This window comes from Nasonia vitripennis, chromosome 4, assembly GCF_009193385.2.
Source record: "Nasonia vitripennis strain AsymCx chromosome 4, Nvit_psr_1.1, whole genome shotgun sequence".
NCBI lineage: Eukaryota > Metazoa > Arthropoda > Insecta > Hymenoptera > Pteromalidae > Nasonia > Nasonia vitripennis.
This window is the reverse complement of record NC_045760.1, coordinates 1,734,882-1,748,327: the sequence shown is the minus strand read 5'-3', so window position 1 is coordinate 1,748,327 and position 13,446 is coordinate 1,734,882. Positions and strand designations below refer to the sequence as shown.

Here is a 13,446-nt window from a genome sequence, read left to right as displayed (position 1 = left end):
ATATCGATTGCCGTTTGTCTGCTGCAGCAGCAGCTACTGTTCGGCTGCTATACGGGCCGCACACAAAGGAAACCCGAGAGTAGTGTCTGGGCGTCTTCGATCGCATTTTCCCCAAAATCGAATCGTTGGAAAATCGTTAAACCCATCGCACTTGACTTGAAAAATATCGAAGAACGCGAGAGCGACACTCGCGAGAGCTGTCATTGAAATTTTCGCGAACAAAATATCGCTTAATCAAGCGTAAGTTTCGCGCAAAAACGGCCTGTTGTGCCAGTGCCAGGCAGAGACGGTTGGCAGCCCTTTCGATCATCTGACAATCAGCTGTGCTGTCCTGGTGTGTGTTTATCACGTGTAGAGGTCTCCACCTAATGAGCGCAAACCGCGTTTTATCGACTATCGGTAAGCAAACTCGATGCAGCAGACGCACGGCACGACGTGGTGATTGGCTTGGTGAGCACTCGTCGCGCGTGTAATTATCCAGTATAGTTTTTTAAGTCCAACAACCGCATATTAGTTCAAGTAAGTAATAAATTATTTTTATATTTTATTATGATAATTGCGCAAGGACATTGTTATCACTCTGTGGCTGATACCGTAATACGCACAAGTATTAGGCAATTTAGTACTCGAGGAGAAGTCGATAGTTACGGAAGTTTGAGGTTAACTTTCAGTAATTTTGCACATGATTTTGCATGGGGATCCACGAGATCGCTTTGAAATTATTCCTCGTTCAATTTTGATAACGCTGCAATAGAGGCAGCTAATTTTTATCGTATTTGAATTGGTCAAACAAAATATTTTAGAATTTCTCTGCATCAATATTATGACAACTTTGATTAAACTTTCTAATTTTTTGTACATCTTCTGCTTTCAGAATGTCTGGACGCGAAGGTGGCAAGAAGAAGCCTCTTAAGGCCCCAAAAAAGGAATCAAAAGAGCTAGATGACGATGAATTGGCATTCAAGCAAAAGCAAAAGGAACAACAGAAGGCACTTGCGGAGGCAGCAAAGAAAGCAGGCCAAAAAGGACCACTTGTCACGGGTGGCATAAAAAAGTCTGGAAAGAAATGATCCTTGTACTTTAAATTATTAATTATTATTAAAAACATCTCTTCTACTGCCACACATGTCCTAGTTTTCACTTGCTCTTCAACATCTATTAAATATAATTAAAATTAACTATATTTATACCTAAGAATAATTACATTTGTAAGTAATAAAAGTACCGTATACCTTTTTTTAAAACATTTTCTATCTCTTTTTTGTCCATTATTAATAATGATTGTTATTAATACTATAGCATTAATATATTGACTGATTGTATTTAAAACAAGTATACATATACATGATATATACAGTTGTTCAAAAAACTTACTGAAATAAAATTCAATATAAGAAAAATTTGAAGTTTGCAAATTGATATTCAGTGCTGCCACACACGGTTCCATTCAGGAAGCCTGTTCACAGCACGGTAAGGCTAAGGTAATGTTTACTTGGTGAGTTAATCTTTGAGCAAAGCTTTTGGAGAACTTGAAAATAAAAACTTTTTCCAATATGAATACCATTTCAAGGTGGAGCACAATGGTAAACATAAATATTTAGATATTCATCGTTCTGTAAAATTCAAAGATAGCTGTGTTGATCTAAAAATACTGTTTAGGTTAGGCCCTTTATAGCTCTTCAGAGATTTTCCACAACTTGCCCAGTAAGCAGCAAAGACCAATATGATCTAAATCATCCAGAAGGTCGAGAACCAAGTATACCCCTCTATACGGAAAGGGAAGGAGAAAATGTTAGCGTGAAAAAAGCACGGTAAATATCAAAGTTATCTAACGCAAATGTCAGAGTTATACAACTTTTTTATTAATTTTACGAATTTACTATCAGATTACTATACCAGTCGCGAAAACGCGGTATGCTTGAAAATGGACTTCTTTTGAGTACTTTTGCCAAAAAATACTTGGATCACTTTAATGAAGAACAACTAAAGCAGTATGACCGTCTGATAAACCTACCATCAAATGATTGGGACATATTTTATTGGGCTGCAGAAGTCAAACCAGTTCCACCTGAATTCGAAAACGAGGTGATGGACTTACTCAAAAAACACATAAAAAACGAACATAGGGAAGCCCGCATCACGCAACCAGACTTGTATTAAATAAGTTAAATTATTTGTAGTATATTGTAAGGTGTTACATTAAGTATGAAAGTACTTATATTAAATACTAATAGTATTTATTTTTTATATTATCAAAATTCTTAATAAAATTTATTCACCTTTATAAAAGTATAAAATTACGCATTATCAACTCTTATTTACATAAACAGACGCAAAAAAGTTTTTCGTACTTTAAATAATCTATGTTTAACTTTATAATCGTAATATAAATTTATAAATAGTAACTACATAACATTCAGCATGAAAAGCAATAATACATTACGAACTTAAACGATAGACAATACTAGAAACGGGAATAATTTAAACGAAAAAAAAAATTTTAAACTAAAGAAGATTTACGTATCGTCCTGGGTTCTGCTTTTTATTAGAAAAGTCAACGAGTCCTGGGCCCCGCGATTTAGAGCTTGAGCCTTTGCCTCTACTACTACCGCTGCTGCCACCACTACCAGCTTTAGATTTTGACGAACTCCTGCTCAACATAATGAAATCGTTTATAACGCTTGCAGAAAAGTAGACATTATTTAATAATCAAAAATAAAGTTTTACCTGGCTCCACGCTTAGAACTTGCAGTACTTTTCTTGAATTTTTTGAAATTGAAGTTGCCCCCAAATCCGCTTTTTCTTTTTCTGCCACCTCCCGAGCTCGTGCCTGCAGCTTCTGTCCAATCGTCGTCCTCGTCGATGTACGGTGCACTCGCTACAGATGCAGCTGCGCCCCTTGCTTTCTCGGCCTCTTGTTGTTCAGCTAACAATACTGAAACAAACATATGGCAAATTATTTCAATTCACGTCATGTGAATATATACTTACTATAGGACGCACTTACCGCATCTTTCGGCTGCATATTTTTGTGTTATATCGAGTAAAGCTTTACCATATTTGTCAAAGTTAGCTTTCGTAACGTGCGGGATTTTCAGCATGTCTTCTTCAGATTCAGGCAACTGCTGACTCATAACACGAAGGGCTACCATATTCATAATAGAGTTAGCCGAAACGTCAAGTGCGCCAGCGATTCCATTGACAATTTCAGCAAGTTCAGTGTAGCATTTTTGTTTCAGCTCATTTATGCCCTTGTTGTAGTCTTGCTTATTATTATCAGAAGTACTTGACGAGCTGGTAACCGTAGCAACGACCGAAGATGAAGATGCTGATTTTTCTTCTTTTCTTGTTTGTAAAAATATCTGTAAATAAGATTTTTAATGAACTGTAGAATTAATATTATTTTTAGTATGGTGTTTGCACACACCTGAATACTGCTTGAAGTCATTAACTCTTGGGCTTTCGGTCCAACGCCAACATAGGAACACGTTATTTCATTATTTACATACAAGTTTTCTTTAAGATAACCGTCGATCACTAATTTATGCAATAATCTTTCGATATCATTCTTCTGCCAAGATTTTCCGTGCCCATACAAAGGATGACGATCGTGACCTTTGTGTAAACAAAATTTTTTCAAATTGAATCCATGACATTCGTTTTCGATCAACAATCCTGTATTCAATATTTACCTTGATCTCTGACTTTTTTTAAATTACTTCCTTTGTAAACGTCCGTCACGTATAAAATAGTAGCGCTGTTACCTCTTTGTTTAGTCAAATCTCGAACTAACGTTACTAATGCTTTAGCATTTTCAGTAACGTCTTCATTAACGAACCGTCCCTGAAAGCGAAAATAATTAGTATCAAAATGTTTTGAAAATTCAAAAGCTCAAAATATGTACCTGATTTCTGCAATTATCACAAGTAGTCTGCTTTCTAGCGATACATATAGATCGATCAAACATCTCTCCGAAATAATTTAATTGCAATCCTCTGCGACAATCAGTCTTGTTCTCGCAAAATGCAACAATCTTGAACAAATTATCCATATGCGTTTTTTGAGCCTCCCAATTAGATGTGCTATCACCTTCTATCATTTTTCTGTGCCTCATCATATCACCGTAATGATAGAACAAAATGCATTCTGCATTTTCACCATCGCGACCAGCGCGACCACTTTCTTGATAGTAGCCTTCGATAGACTTGGGCAGAGTAGCGTGAATCACGAATCTGACGTTAGGCTTGTCTATACCCATACCAAACGCTATAGTAGCGCAGACAACTTTAATCTGTACTCAAATAAAAATCATTACAATAATGCTTTATGTATAAAGCTAATATTTGTACATTTGTAAAATTTTACTTGTCTAAAACTATACCTGTTCTGAAATCCATCTGCCTTGAATTTCTAATCTTTGATGATCACTGAGTCCAGCGTGATAGCTTAGAGCTTTAATTCCGTTACTTTTCATTGTATCCGCAAAGGAATCGCAATCCTTTCGAGAAAGGCAATAGACGATGCCGCAATCGTTTCTGAAATCTCTCTTAATCATTTCAATGATTTCTTCCGTCGAATTTTTACCTTTTTTGCTAGTTACAACGTAGTGCAAGTTAGGCCTATTGAAGCTCGACATGAACCTAAACAGTATCATCTTTTCAAAAACAATTTTTAGGATCAGTTAACTCATTGATATGCATTTTATACCGACCACTTGGGATTAGTCATGCCCAGTTGATGAAGAATGTCAGTTCTCACACGTGGAGTTGCCGTAGCAGTTAATGCCATTGTGGGAACTTTGGGGTAATTTTTTCTTAACAATTGAAGTTTCTTGTAATCTGGCCTAAAATCATGGCCCCATTGACTGACGCAATGAGCTTCATCGATCACAAATCTCGCTAACATTCCTCGTTCGTAAAGAGCCCTAAGCGCATCGCCGATTTTTTGAGATGCGGAGATTTTTTCCGGCGTCAGGTAAAGAAGTTTCAAAGAAGGTTCTTTCTTTGCCAATTCTCTGTAAACTGACTGTGCCTGTTCGTCTGTCACACTACTAGACAAGTGAGCCGCTGATATCTAACAAAACAAAAACAGGTAAGAATTAAATAAGTATAAAGATTTTTTTATTTTAATATCTATGGTTCTTACATCGAGAGAAATTAATTTCTGCACTTGATCGATGATAAGACTCTTCAAGGGAGACACGACTATCGTTACTCCCGGTGTAAGTAAAGCCGGTAGTTGATAACATAAAGATTTGCCTCCACCAGTAGGCATCAAAATGAAACAGTCATAGCCACAAATAGCCGCGTTTATAGCTTGCAACTGGTTTGGTCTAAAGCTGTACAGACCAAATTTTTGTCTAAAGACCTGTAACAAATTCGAATTGCTGTAAAAAAAAATTTCCTGTGAAGAACATTATATAATTTTAGTCACTAACATTCATCATTTCTCTAGAATGAGGATATTTCATGCTATCGAATTCTCCGCTAACGCCGTCATTCTTGAAATTTCCAATAAACTGAGCAACCACATCATTACTATTGGATTTTGATTCGGTTTTAGAATTAGTGCTATTTTGAGAGAATTTTTGCGAACTAGTATTACAATTCGATTGCACATAACCGTAATCAGGCTCTGAAATCATGTTAATTTTATTTTTATCTATATCTGGAAGTTCACACAACTGTTGAGTTAGACTTTTTTCCATTTTATAACCACTACTGCCAGATGAGAAATTGTCACCTGAAACATAGAATTTCATTAAAAGTCTGAAAAAAAATTGAATTCCACAACAAAAAAATTTACCAAAGCCACTCCATGATGACATTTGCTGTATCATTGCAAAATCGTTTGGACTATCTTGTTCTACAACATTATTTCGTTGATCATACTTGTTGTGATTATCAGTCTTTTTTGAAACATTATTTGTTTCAAAGTTACTCCAAGTATCATTTGAAGATTCTAAGTAACGTGATTGTGAAAATGACGTTTTAGACTGAAGTTCTTCTGAATTTGGCTTTATGACTAATGATTTTTCCATCATTTCCTCAATCTTCTTTGATGCCACTGGATTTATAGTTGCCTTAACAGGCATTTTCAATTGAAAACGTCCTTTCTTTTGACCATTTACAGGTGGAGTTTGAGGAGACTCACTGCTTTGACTGCTTTTTGGTTGGCTAGTAGATTGTAAACGTTTATTTTCAGTAGTTTCATTGTAGTTATATCTGTGACTTTGATCATAGTCTGCTGATAAAAGATGATCTTGATCTGGTTCATAATCAGTAAGGGAATCTTCATGCAAAATTTTCAATGCTTGTTTATCTTTTGCAAATTTTTTTTCAATTTCTTGTTCTTCTTCCTGAATACTAATATTTTGCAATTTTTTATCAGTCTGCTTGATTTTGGCTTTAACTCTATGATACAAACTTCTCAAACGTTGACATGTTTCAGCATCAAACTCTGGAAACTCATTCAAAGTAGTAACAGGGATTTTATCAAAAGCATTAAAAAATTTTTCCAGTATTTGTATCTGTAAATCCTTTAAATCATTTTTCCCTGATTCTAGTTTTTCTTTGGATGCCTATGTAAAAGAATACGAGACAATTAGAGAATATTTGCAATTGTGCATCAATACCATATAACAATCAGTCATTACTTACTACCTGAGTATTGACAGAAACTAACGAACCATTGTTTGTTACTTCAATCCATTTATCTAATACACCATTGAAACCTAGAGGTCTCAAATTTGTCTCAGCATTTGAATTTGACAGTGCTGCTTTTGTGAAAACATTATTTGGACTTACTGAACCTTTGTTGATATTCGGTAATGTATTTTCTTTACAAGGTGATGCACAGTATGATGTATCGCTGTCAATAATATTTCTTGCAGATTTTTTGAAAACTTTAGATGTAGGTTCTTCAAATGAAGTGTTTGCTACATTTTTTATAGGCGATGGAGTAGATGAAGAATCACTATCTATAATGCTGCTTTTTATCTTTCTTATAGTTTGTGACTTTTTCTGTAACTTCTTGATGTTTTTACTTTGAAACTCTTTTTCATCATCTGAACTAGATGTTTCACTTATCAAACTTCGAAAATCGTGTTCTTTGTTTTTATCATCAAATTTGTATTTAACATTTGATTTTGTGCTTTTTTCAAAATTTGAAACATCTTTTCTTATAACTGTTGATAACTTGTAATTGTTGTTACCTTCTGCACTTATGGTGCCATCAGCGGTAGAACTGTTTTCAGCTAAGGTTCTTGTTTTTATAGGTAAGTTGCAAAGTTCAAATGCTTTTCTTGAACAATTTTCTTTTTTAACTGAATCATCAATACATGGAATCGGAGATTGAGCTCGATCAGATCTGAAGTCATCATCATCAATTGAACTATTCTGTGATAGAATTAATATATTGTTTTATTAAAGGCACTAAAATGTTCTAAATTGATTATTTAAGATAAATCTTACAATTGAAATGATGGAGTCCATTTTAGAAACCGCAAGCATTTGTCTTGGAAGACCTGAAGGGATGTTAGTTAAATCAATAGCATCAGACAAATTTGACGAATTAGACTTAGTAGCATCAGTCTCTTCATTGTTCTCATCCTCTTCTTCATTTTCACTGTCACTGATCAGCATACGTCTGCGTAAATTGAAATTTGAAAACAGTTCAAGCAAGACCAAATGAAACGAATATTACTGAAAGAATGTCTTTCATACTTAGGCAAGATCTTCTTTTTCTCCATTTTCTTCAAATATCCTGACAGAGTTAGCTGGAGGTTTTGTTGGCGAGTTTTTTTTGACATTTTTGATCAAATATTATCGGTTATGCACTGATATCCTAACATGTGTGTGTGTGTGTGTGTGAGTGAATTCAAAATTTTTGGTAAACACTGTTTATTTTGAAGAGGTTACGTTAAACATTTTGCATACGCTCGTTGTTAAATTAACATTTCTAAATTAACTTGTACTGTAAGTGGTAATCCCGTACACTTTTATTCTCATCTCAATAAAAACAAAAGCAAAAGAACAATTAAAAATTTTCAACAAAACCACCCGTTTCTGCAGGTCAACCCATTTTTCCTTTGTCTATTCTTTTTCACATGCTCACAGGGCGACTGCTGAAAAGGTCCTGTTCATTTCACGCACTTTTTGCGGGAAAATCGCGTCTTTTGAAGTTAGCACCATAAAACTTTCCTCAAGAAAAGGATGGAAAATCTCGCATCTCCCCACCCTGCCCCGAGAATCATACACGTGTGGTGTAACTCGATATGACTCGTAGACGTATTGAGTCTCACTTCACTCGGTACCGAGCTGTTGTGAAAAAATGGCACTATGCTAATGTTTTATAAGTTGGATAGAACTTAGGCAATTAAATAGAGACAACTGTATGCATAAATAATAAATCGTTATTTTAGACAATATTAGTTTATAAGAAAACAGATTAAGAGTAAAAGAGGACCAAATCCAATTTGAGTTTATAATGGCGGATCGCTTAACCCAATTACAAGATACGATAAATCAGGTAAAACTAGTTACATTATTATAGTAAGCTGTTATTGTAAGCAATCACTAGGTTATCGAGGCGATTTAACTATTTTTATACGCTTTTAGCAAGCAGAATATTTCTGCAACAGTGTCGGCATTTTACAACAGTATTCAACACCTAGCAAATTTCCGGGATTTGATCGAATCAGCACTCCACAACAACCAAATCAGTCCCAAGAAGGTAATAAACAAATCAAGTCTTTTATTGTAAATTTTACTACGTCGAATTACAAGAACTTTAATTTTGTAGATTATGCTGCACTTTTTGCAACCCTCATTGCAAGATGTGCCAAAGATATCGATACCTTGATTGACAGTCTACCTAGTGAAGAATCATCTCAAGAATTACAAGTAGCTAGTCTTAGTAGATTAGAGCAAGAAAATCAAGAAGCAGCTGAGCAGCTTGAAGATGTTGTGAGACAAGGTGAGGCACTTTTGCAACGAATTCAAGCTGCTTTACAAGACATTGCACAGAGTCAGTTGGATATGCAAAATCCTACAGCAAATACAGTGATAAACCCATCTCAACCTCTTAGTACAAGTAGTATTACTAGTAGTATAAGTATCAAACAAGAAACTCAAAACAATGTAAATGCAAAAAATCATTCAATACCTGACGCATCAGCAAATTCTATGCAACTCTAAAAATAAACTTTTAGGTTCCTTTTATTTCAATTCTAAGTAAATGTTTCTATGATGAGAGAAGTTTACTTTTTACAACTGCATAAATTCATATACCTATTTTTATATGAGTATTCAATGTAAAAAATGTAATGATTAAACTAACGAGTTTTTAAATTACTAGGAAATATTAGGTACATTATTTAATGATTCATATTTTAGGTCAATTTATTCTTAATTTTTCATTTATTAGCTATAATGTTTGGAAAATAAGACAATTAGAGCTTTGATTTACAAACTTTTTATTTATTTTTTTTATTATATTTTTTTTTACAAAGAAGTATCAAAAGTGTTATTAGAAAATTTAGATTACAATTTTTAGTAGAGTATAATTATTGATAGTGTCATCAAAACACTGTGAAACTAAAAGTCTTTGGAGCATTTTTTTTGTAACTGATGAGAAATTTTTGAAATTGAACTTTATACATTTTCAAACTAAGTTGACTTACGATAATAAATGACAGAAAATTAAATTGAAAAGGAATATTTTTTTTACCTCAAGTCAAACGACTTTTGGTCCAACTTTTGACTTCTGCTGCAATTCTCTCAATGTCTTTGGAACCTGTCCTGCAGCAGCTTCCAATGTAGCGTACTCCAATATCAAGCCAATCCTTTACAAATTCCTCTGGTGGGTGAAAATCGTTGTCTATGGTCCAACTGAAAGTTGTGGATGAATATTTCTCTCCACTGTTTGGATAGGCAACCATGGGTATAAACTGATTGATTTCTTTCTCATTGATGGACTTCAATAAAGGAGTTACTGATCTTGGAGCAAGGCAGTTGACACCGCATGCTACGATTTGTCCTGATGCTGCTTTGTAGCATTTCAAAACAGTCTGCTTGAAGCTAGAACCATCAGCTATGCTCTTTCCATCCACTTTACATGAGAAAGAAAGCCAAGCTTTAGTGTCTGAAAAAATGATGCAATTTTAGACATTGTTGTGTAAAAAAGCAGTTGAAATAAATAATATCATACCAGGATACTGCTTTAACAATCCAACTAGTGCTTCAGCCTCTCTGGCACATGGAATTGTCTCAATAGCCAAAAGATCAACCCCACCATTAATCAGTGCCTCAAATCTGGGTCTATGCCATTCGACGATAGAGTCCATTGATTCGATATTAGCGTACGAGCCTCCAGTGTACTCTGAGCAGTCGTGCAAATAAGCAGCGTAGGGTCCAATGGAACCAGCTACCATGGGCTCAGGGTTGGACACATCCTTGCCCTTTATCTCCTCCTTGTAAACTCTGACAGCCTTCTTGGCGAGCTCCACTGCCGTTTTAATCAATTGCAGAGCTTCTTCCTCGGTCCTGTCCAGATACTTGACGTATCCGGGAATGGAAGCCTGATAGGTGGCCGTCTCGATGACGTGAGAACCGGCTCGCAGATAGTCGAGATGCGTCTGGAAAACGGCATCGGGGTTGCTGTAGAGGAACCTGCTCGTCCACAAAGGGTCGCCGTCGATGACCTCGCCTACGTGGGTGACGAGTTGCGTCGAGAAACCACCGTCTATCACTTTCACGTCGCTTGTCATTGTTGCCGTTTTGTTTTGTTTTCGCTAACAAGATATGTACTAACGTTTCGAGAGCCGATGTGCATGTGCCGGCGGCCAACGTTGAAATGCGTGCACAGCGCACGTGATGCGCTATCCCCGGTGTCCCGGTGTACATACGCATTAACTTTATGCTATATTTACGTATATATTCAACGTATAAGCCTATACTTAAAAGTTTCTTTTATTCCGTTCATTTTAGCATAATCAGCACGATATGATACACCGCGTCTGTTTAATAATCTTATCGTATGAAATATTTGAATTTTTATCATTCTTTGTAGCGAGACAATGAAAAATTATGATTAAATTTTTAATAAATAAAATTTTTTGCTTATACGATTAAAATCTTCATAAAAATAATTAAAAGTCAACATTTTTGCTTCTATTTTTGATAAAACTGTTCGATCATTTTTCGAGCGCTTTGTTATTTGCAATTTTCAAAAAACAAATCCAGTGGAATGTTAAATCGATTACCTATTATTATCGTCGATAGAGAAGAAATCTCAAGTATAGAGAGAACGTTACTTTCAACTTTCAATCTCTGCAATAAAGTATCGCTGCATTCCGTAAATGTATATATATATAGGTATAGGTTTACACTGTAACCTCGCGCGTAATATCATTCGACCTCTATATAATCCGAAAAAACGCGGGCTCCTTCGTTCTTTGTTTGACACTGGAAATCAGTGAAAATGCAAGTCAAATTGAAATTAATTGCGGCGGCATGCGAGAACATGGGAATCGGCGTCAACGGAGATTTGCCGTGGCGTTTGAGGTAATTTTCATTCCAGCGTTATTCAGCTAAGCTTTTTACGAAAAATCGAAGAATATATAACCTCTAACGGCTACTTGTTATGTTTTTTTGTTTTTATTTTAAAACGTGAACTACAATGTCTACTTAGCTTTTAATTTTCGCTTCGTAAAATAATGCTGGATGCAAGTTTTTTATTACCGCTAATTATGCGACGTTATACCTGACATCTTATATAATTACTGCATTTTTTCTTTGCAGAAAAGAAATGGATTTCTTCACGAAAATGACATCGACAACGAAAGATGAGAATAAAAAAAATGTAGTTTTGATGGGTAGGAGAACTTGGGAAAGTATTCCTAAGAAATTTAAACCCCTGTCAAACAGGATAAACATGGTGCTCACATCCCAGCCACTGTATGTAACTGCCTATTACTATCAATTTTATAGCCATGCTCATATGTGTATTAATAAATTAAAAGAAAATATATTCTATTAGTGACCTGGGTGAAGATGCTATTGTATGCAAGAATTTGCCTGAAGCAATTGAAAAGATTTCTCAGAGTCCTTTGAAAGATAAGGTTGAACAAGTATGGGTCATTGGAGGTAGTTTAGTCTACAAAGTGAGTACAATACTTTTTAAATTATTCAAATAAATTGTAATTTCTATAGTCATTTTAAAAATATGTAAATTTCAGACCAGTATGGAGTCACCCAATTTCTATAGGCTTTATTTAACTAGAGTAAAAAAAGATTTTAAATGTGATGCCTTCTTCCCAGAGATTCCAAATGATTACATATTAGTAAAGTGAGTATAGATTATTAATGATTAAGCTGGAATAATTTGACATTCATTCTTCAAATTAATCCATCAGAGATCCAGAAGTCCCTGAGGGAATTCAAGAAGAGAAGGACATTAAATTTGAATACGAAGTGTATGAGAAGAAACAGAATTGATTGAGCAGCTTGAAATAACTTTTATATAAGAGAAGATAAAAAGTATATGCCAAAAGAAATATTCTGAATAAAGCTTTATTTTAAAATATTAGTTTTATAACTTTCAGTTATTTCAAATCTTAAATGCTTTTGTATTAATGAATTAGCCAGGTGGCCATTGCAATTGACGTCCTCCAAGGACGTGCAAATGCAAGTGAAATACAGATTGGGCTCCATGTTTGCCATCATTGATAACTAGCCGAAAGCCATCATCTAATCCTTCCTGCTTAGCAACCTTGCGGGCAACATTCATAAGGTGACCAAGAACAGCTTCATCCTCATCCTCTGCCTTTGACAATTGGGAGATTGGTTTGCGAGGAATGACCAAAAAATGTACTGGAGCTTGTGCATTGATGTCGTGAAAAGCTACGCACTGCAAAGACGAATTTCGTTATTACTTAATTTTAGAGATAAGATAAGCGTAGACGGAAAAATAAGATTGTAGGTTAGCTTTCTAAAGTGGCTTCACACGGAACAAGTAGTTCGTGAACCTAACAAAAGTTAGAAAAAATGGATACTTTACCTGATCATCTTCGTAAATGAACTTGCAGGGAATTTCCTTGCGGAGTATTTTCCCGAAAATAGTGTCGCCGCCGGGCGTAGCTGTTTGCGCTTTTTCAACCTCAGACGCCATTTTTCGGACGTTTGAAACTGAGCCTAAAAAGCTTTTATCTACGTGCCGCAGCTGTTTTGATGCACTCGCGACAGCCTTGAGCAGAAACCTCATTTTATACTAGGTAGTTTCACAGTTCCACCGCTTAGGTCGCGTTCACATATTTCTCTTTGATGATTATACAATTTTTGAATGATTTGAAAAAAATGAGACTAAGTATATACGTCCGATATTGAAGTGTTCATTTTACAACTCTCGAGTCGCGTCTCTATATGTAACGATTGTGCACGGCGGCAA

At 35.3% G+C, this 13,446-nt stretch overlaps 7 protein-coding genes across 10 annotated transcripts; 4 read left to right on the top strand and 3 right to left on the bottom strand.

The window, feature by feature from the left end:
- Positions 1–53: 53 nt before the first annotated feature.
- LOC100114417 (translation machinery-associated protein 7 homolog) lies at positions 54–1,244 on the top strand. Of its 3 annotated transcripts, none has more exons than XM_031929061.2 (2): positions 54–519; positions 875–1,126. In XM_031929061.2, exon 2 carries the CDS (start codon positions 876–878, stop codon positions 1,068–1,070), a length of 195 nt encoding a protein of 64 aa, XP_031784921.1. In that variant the 5' UTR covers positions 54–519; position 875; the 3' UTR covers positions 1,071–1,126. The 3 variants fall into 3 exon arrangements, with proteins under 3 accessions (XP_031784921.1, XP_008211494.3, XP_031784922.1); XM_008213272.4 differs by lacking the exon at positions 54–519 and adding an exon at positions 532–659 and having other exon boundaries at positions 875–1,244; XM_031929062.2 differs by lacking the exon at positions 54–519 and adding an exon at positions 760–784 and having other exon boundaries at positions 875–1,244.
- On the top strand, positions 875–2,297 carry LOC100122134 (succinate dehydrogenase assembly factor 2, mitochondrial). Its single transcript, XM_016984918.3, has 3 exons — positions 875–1,583; positions 1,660–1,811; positions 1,887–2,297. The coding sequence occupies exons 1-3, from the start codon at positions 1,554–1,556 to the stop codon at positions 2,158–2,160; spliced, it is 456 nt and encodes a 151-aa protein (XP_016840407.1). The 5' UTR covers positions 875–1,553; the 3' UTR covers positions 2,161–2,297.
- Positions 2,241–8,205, bottom strand: LOC100122151 (Bloom syndrome, RecQ helicase-like). 2 transcript variants are annotated; one of them, XM_008213275.4, is made up of 14 exons: positions 7,725–8,205; positions 7,473–7,647; positions 6,660–7,397; positions 5,806–6,580; positions 5,438–5,742; positions 5,146–5,367; positions 4,712–5,073; positions 4,382–4,640; positions 3,905–4,291; positions 3,693–3,843; positions 3,428–3,615; positions 3,008–3,362; positions 2,728–2,935; positions 2,241–2,650 (listed from the first exon to the last, which is right to left on the bottom strand). In XM_008213275.4, the coding sequence occupies exons 1-14, from the start codon at positions 7,808–7,810 to the stop codon at positions 2,506–2,508; spliced, it is 4,356 nt and encodes a 1,451-aa protein (XP_008211497.1). In that variant the 5' UTR covers positions 7,811–8,205; the 3' UTR covers positions 2,241–2,505. The 2 variants fall into 2 exon arrangements, with proteins under 2 accessions (XP_008211497.1, XP_016840400.1); XM_016984911.3 differs by having other exon boundaries at positions 6,663–7,397.
- Positions 8,206–8,287: 82 nt separating this feature from the next.
- On the top strand, positions 8,288–9,713 carry LOC100114343 (mediator of RNA polymerase II transcription subunit 21). The gene is made up of 3 exons (XM_001607763.4): positions 8,288–8,529; positions 8,619–8,733; positions 8,803–9,713. The coding sequence occupies exons 1-3, from the start codon at positions 8,488–8,490 to the stop codon at positions 9,195–9,197; spliced, it is 552 nt and encodes a 183-aa protein (XP_001607813.1). The 5' UTR covers positions 8,288–8,487; the 3' UTR covers positions 9,198–9,713.
- LOC100122163 (homocysteine S-methyltransferase) lies at positions 9,397–11,340 on the bottom strand. Its single transcript, XM_001605717.6, has 2 exons — positions 10,210–11,340; positions 9,397–10,143 (listed from the first exon to the last, which is right to left on the bottom strand). Exons 1-2 carry the CDS (start codon positions 10,766–10,768, stop codon positions 9,731–9,733), a joined length of 972 nt encoding a protein of 323 aa, XP_001605767.2. The 5' UTR covers positions 10,769–11,340; the 3' UTR covers positions 9,397–9,730.
- Positions 11,173–12,588, top strand: LOC100122177 (dihydrofolate reductase). Its single transcript, XM_008213277.3, has 5 exons — positions 11,173–11,564; positions 11,802–11,957; positions 12,040–12,163; positions 12,239–12,348; positions 12,416–12,588. The coding sequence occupies exons 1-5, from the start codon at positions 11,482–11,484 to the stop codon at positions 12,495–12,497; spliced, it is 555 nt and encodes a 184-aa protein (XP_008211499.1). The 5' UTR covers positions 11,173–11,481; the 3' UTR covers positions 12,498–12,588.
- On the bottom strand, positions 12,557–13,427 carry LOC103316953 (histidine triad nucleotide-binding protein 1). Its single transcript, XM_008213276.2, has 2 exons — positions 13,060–13,427; positions 12,557–12,909 (listed from the first exon to the last, which is right to left on the bottom strand). The coding sequence occupies exons 1-2, from the start codon at positions 13,261–13,263 to the stop codon at positions 12,640–12,642; spliced, it is 474 nt and encodes a 157-aa protein (XP_008211498.1). The 5' UTR covers positions 13,264–13,427; the 3' UTR covers positions 12,557–12,639.
- Between the last annotated feature and the right edge of the window lie 19 nt (positions 13,428–13,446).

Bases quoted from the DNA above. Each gene is read 5' to 3' on its own strand.
- LOC100114417 (XM_008213272.4), top strand. From the start codon at position 550: ATGATAATTGCGCAAGGACATTGTTATCACTCTGTGGCTGATACCGTA. The intron at 660-874 runs GTTAACTTTCAG...TTCTGCTTTCAG, and splicing joins GATAGTTACGGAAGTTTGAG to AATGTCTGGACGCGAAGGTG.
- LOC100122134 (XM_016984918.3), top strand. From the start codon at position 1,554: ATGAATACCATTTCAAGGTGGAGCACAATG. The intron at 1,584-1,659 runs GTAAACATAAAT...AATACTGTTTAG, and splicing joins TTTCAAGGTGGAGCACAATG to GTTAGGCCCTTTATAGCTCT. The intron at 1,812-1,886 runs GTAAATATCAAA...ATTTACTATCAG, and splicing joins GTTAGCGTGAAAAAAGCACG to ATTACTATACCAGTCGCGAA.
- LOC100122151 (XM_008213275.4), bottom strand. From the start codon at position 7,810: ATGTCAAAAAAAACTCGCCAACAAAACCTCCAGCTAACTCTGTCAGGA. The intron at 7,648-7,724 runs GTATGAAAGACA...CAATTTACGCAG, and splicing joins AAAAAGAAGATCTTGCCTAA to ACGTATGCTGATCAGTGACA. The intron at 7,398-7,472 runs GTAAGATTTATC...ATTCTATCACAG, and splicing joins TGGACTCCATCATTTCAATT to AATAGTTCAATTGATGATGA.
- LOC100114343 (XM_001607763.4), top strand. From the start codon at position 8,488: ATGGCGGATCGCTTAACCCAATTACAAGATACGATAAATCAG. The intron at 8,530-8,618 runs GTAAAACTAGTT...ATACGCTTTTAG, and splicing joins TACAAGATACGATAAATCAG to CAAGCAGAATATTTCTGCAA. The intron at 8,734-8,802 runs GTAATAAACAAA...TTAATTTTGTAG, and splicing joins ACCAAATCAGTCCCAAGAAG to ATTATGCTGCACTTTTTGCA.
- LOC100122163 (XM_001605717.6), bottom strand. From the start codon at position 10,768: ATGACAAGCGACGTGAAAGTGATAGACGGTGGTTTCTCGACGCAACTC. The intron at 10,144-10,209 runs GTATGATATTAT...TCATTTTTTCAG, and splicing joins ATTGTTAAAGCAGTATCCTG to ACACTAAAGCTTGGCTTTCT.
- LOC100122177 (XM_008213277.3), top strand. From the start codon at position 11,482: ATGCAAGTCAAATTGAAATTAATTGCGGCGGCATGCGAGAACATGGGA. The intron at 12,164-12,238 runs GTGAGTACAATA...TGTAAATTTCAG, and splicing joins GAGGTAGTTTAGTCTACAAA to ACCAGTATGGAGTCACCCAA. The intron at 12,349-12,415 runs GTGAGTATAGAT...TTAATCCATCAG, and splicing joins AATGATTACATATTAGTAAA to AGATCCAGAAGTCCCTGAGG.
- LOC103316953 (XM_008213276.2), bottom strand. From the start codon at position 13,263: ATGAGGTTTCTGCTCAAGGCTGTCGCGAGTGCATCAAAACAGCTGCGG. The intron at 12,910-13,059 runs GTAAAGTATCCA...TCGTCTTTGCAG, and splicing joins TCATTTACGAAGATGATCAG to TGCGTAGCTTTTCACGACAT.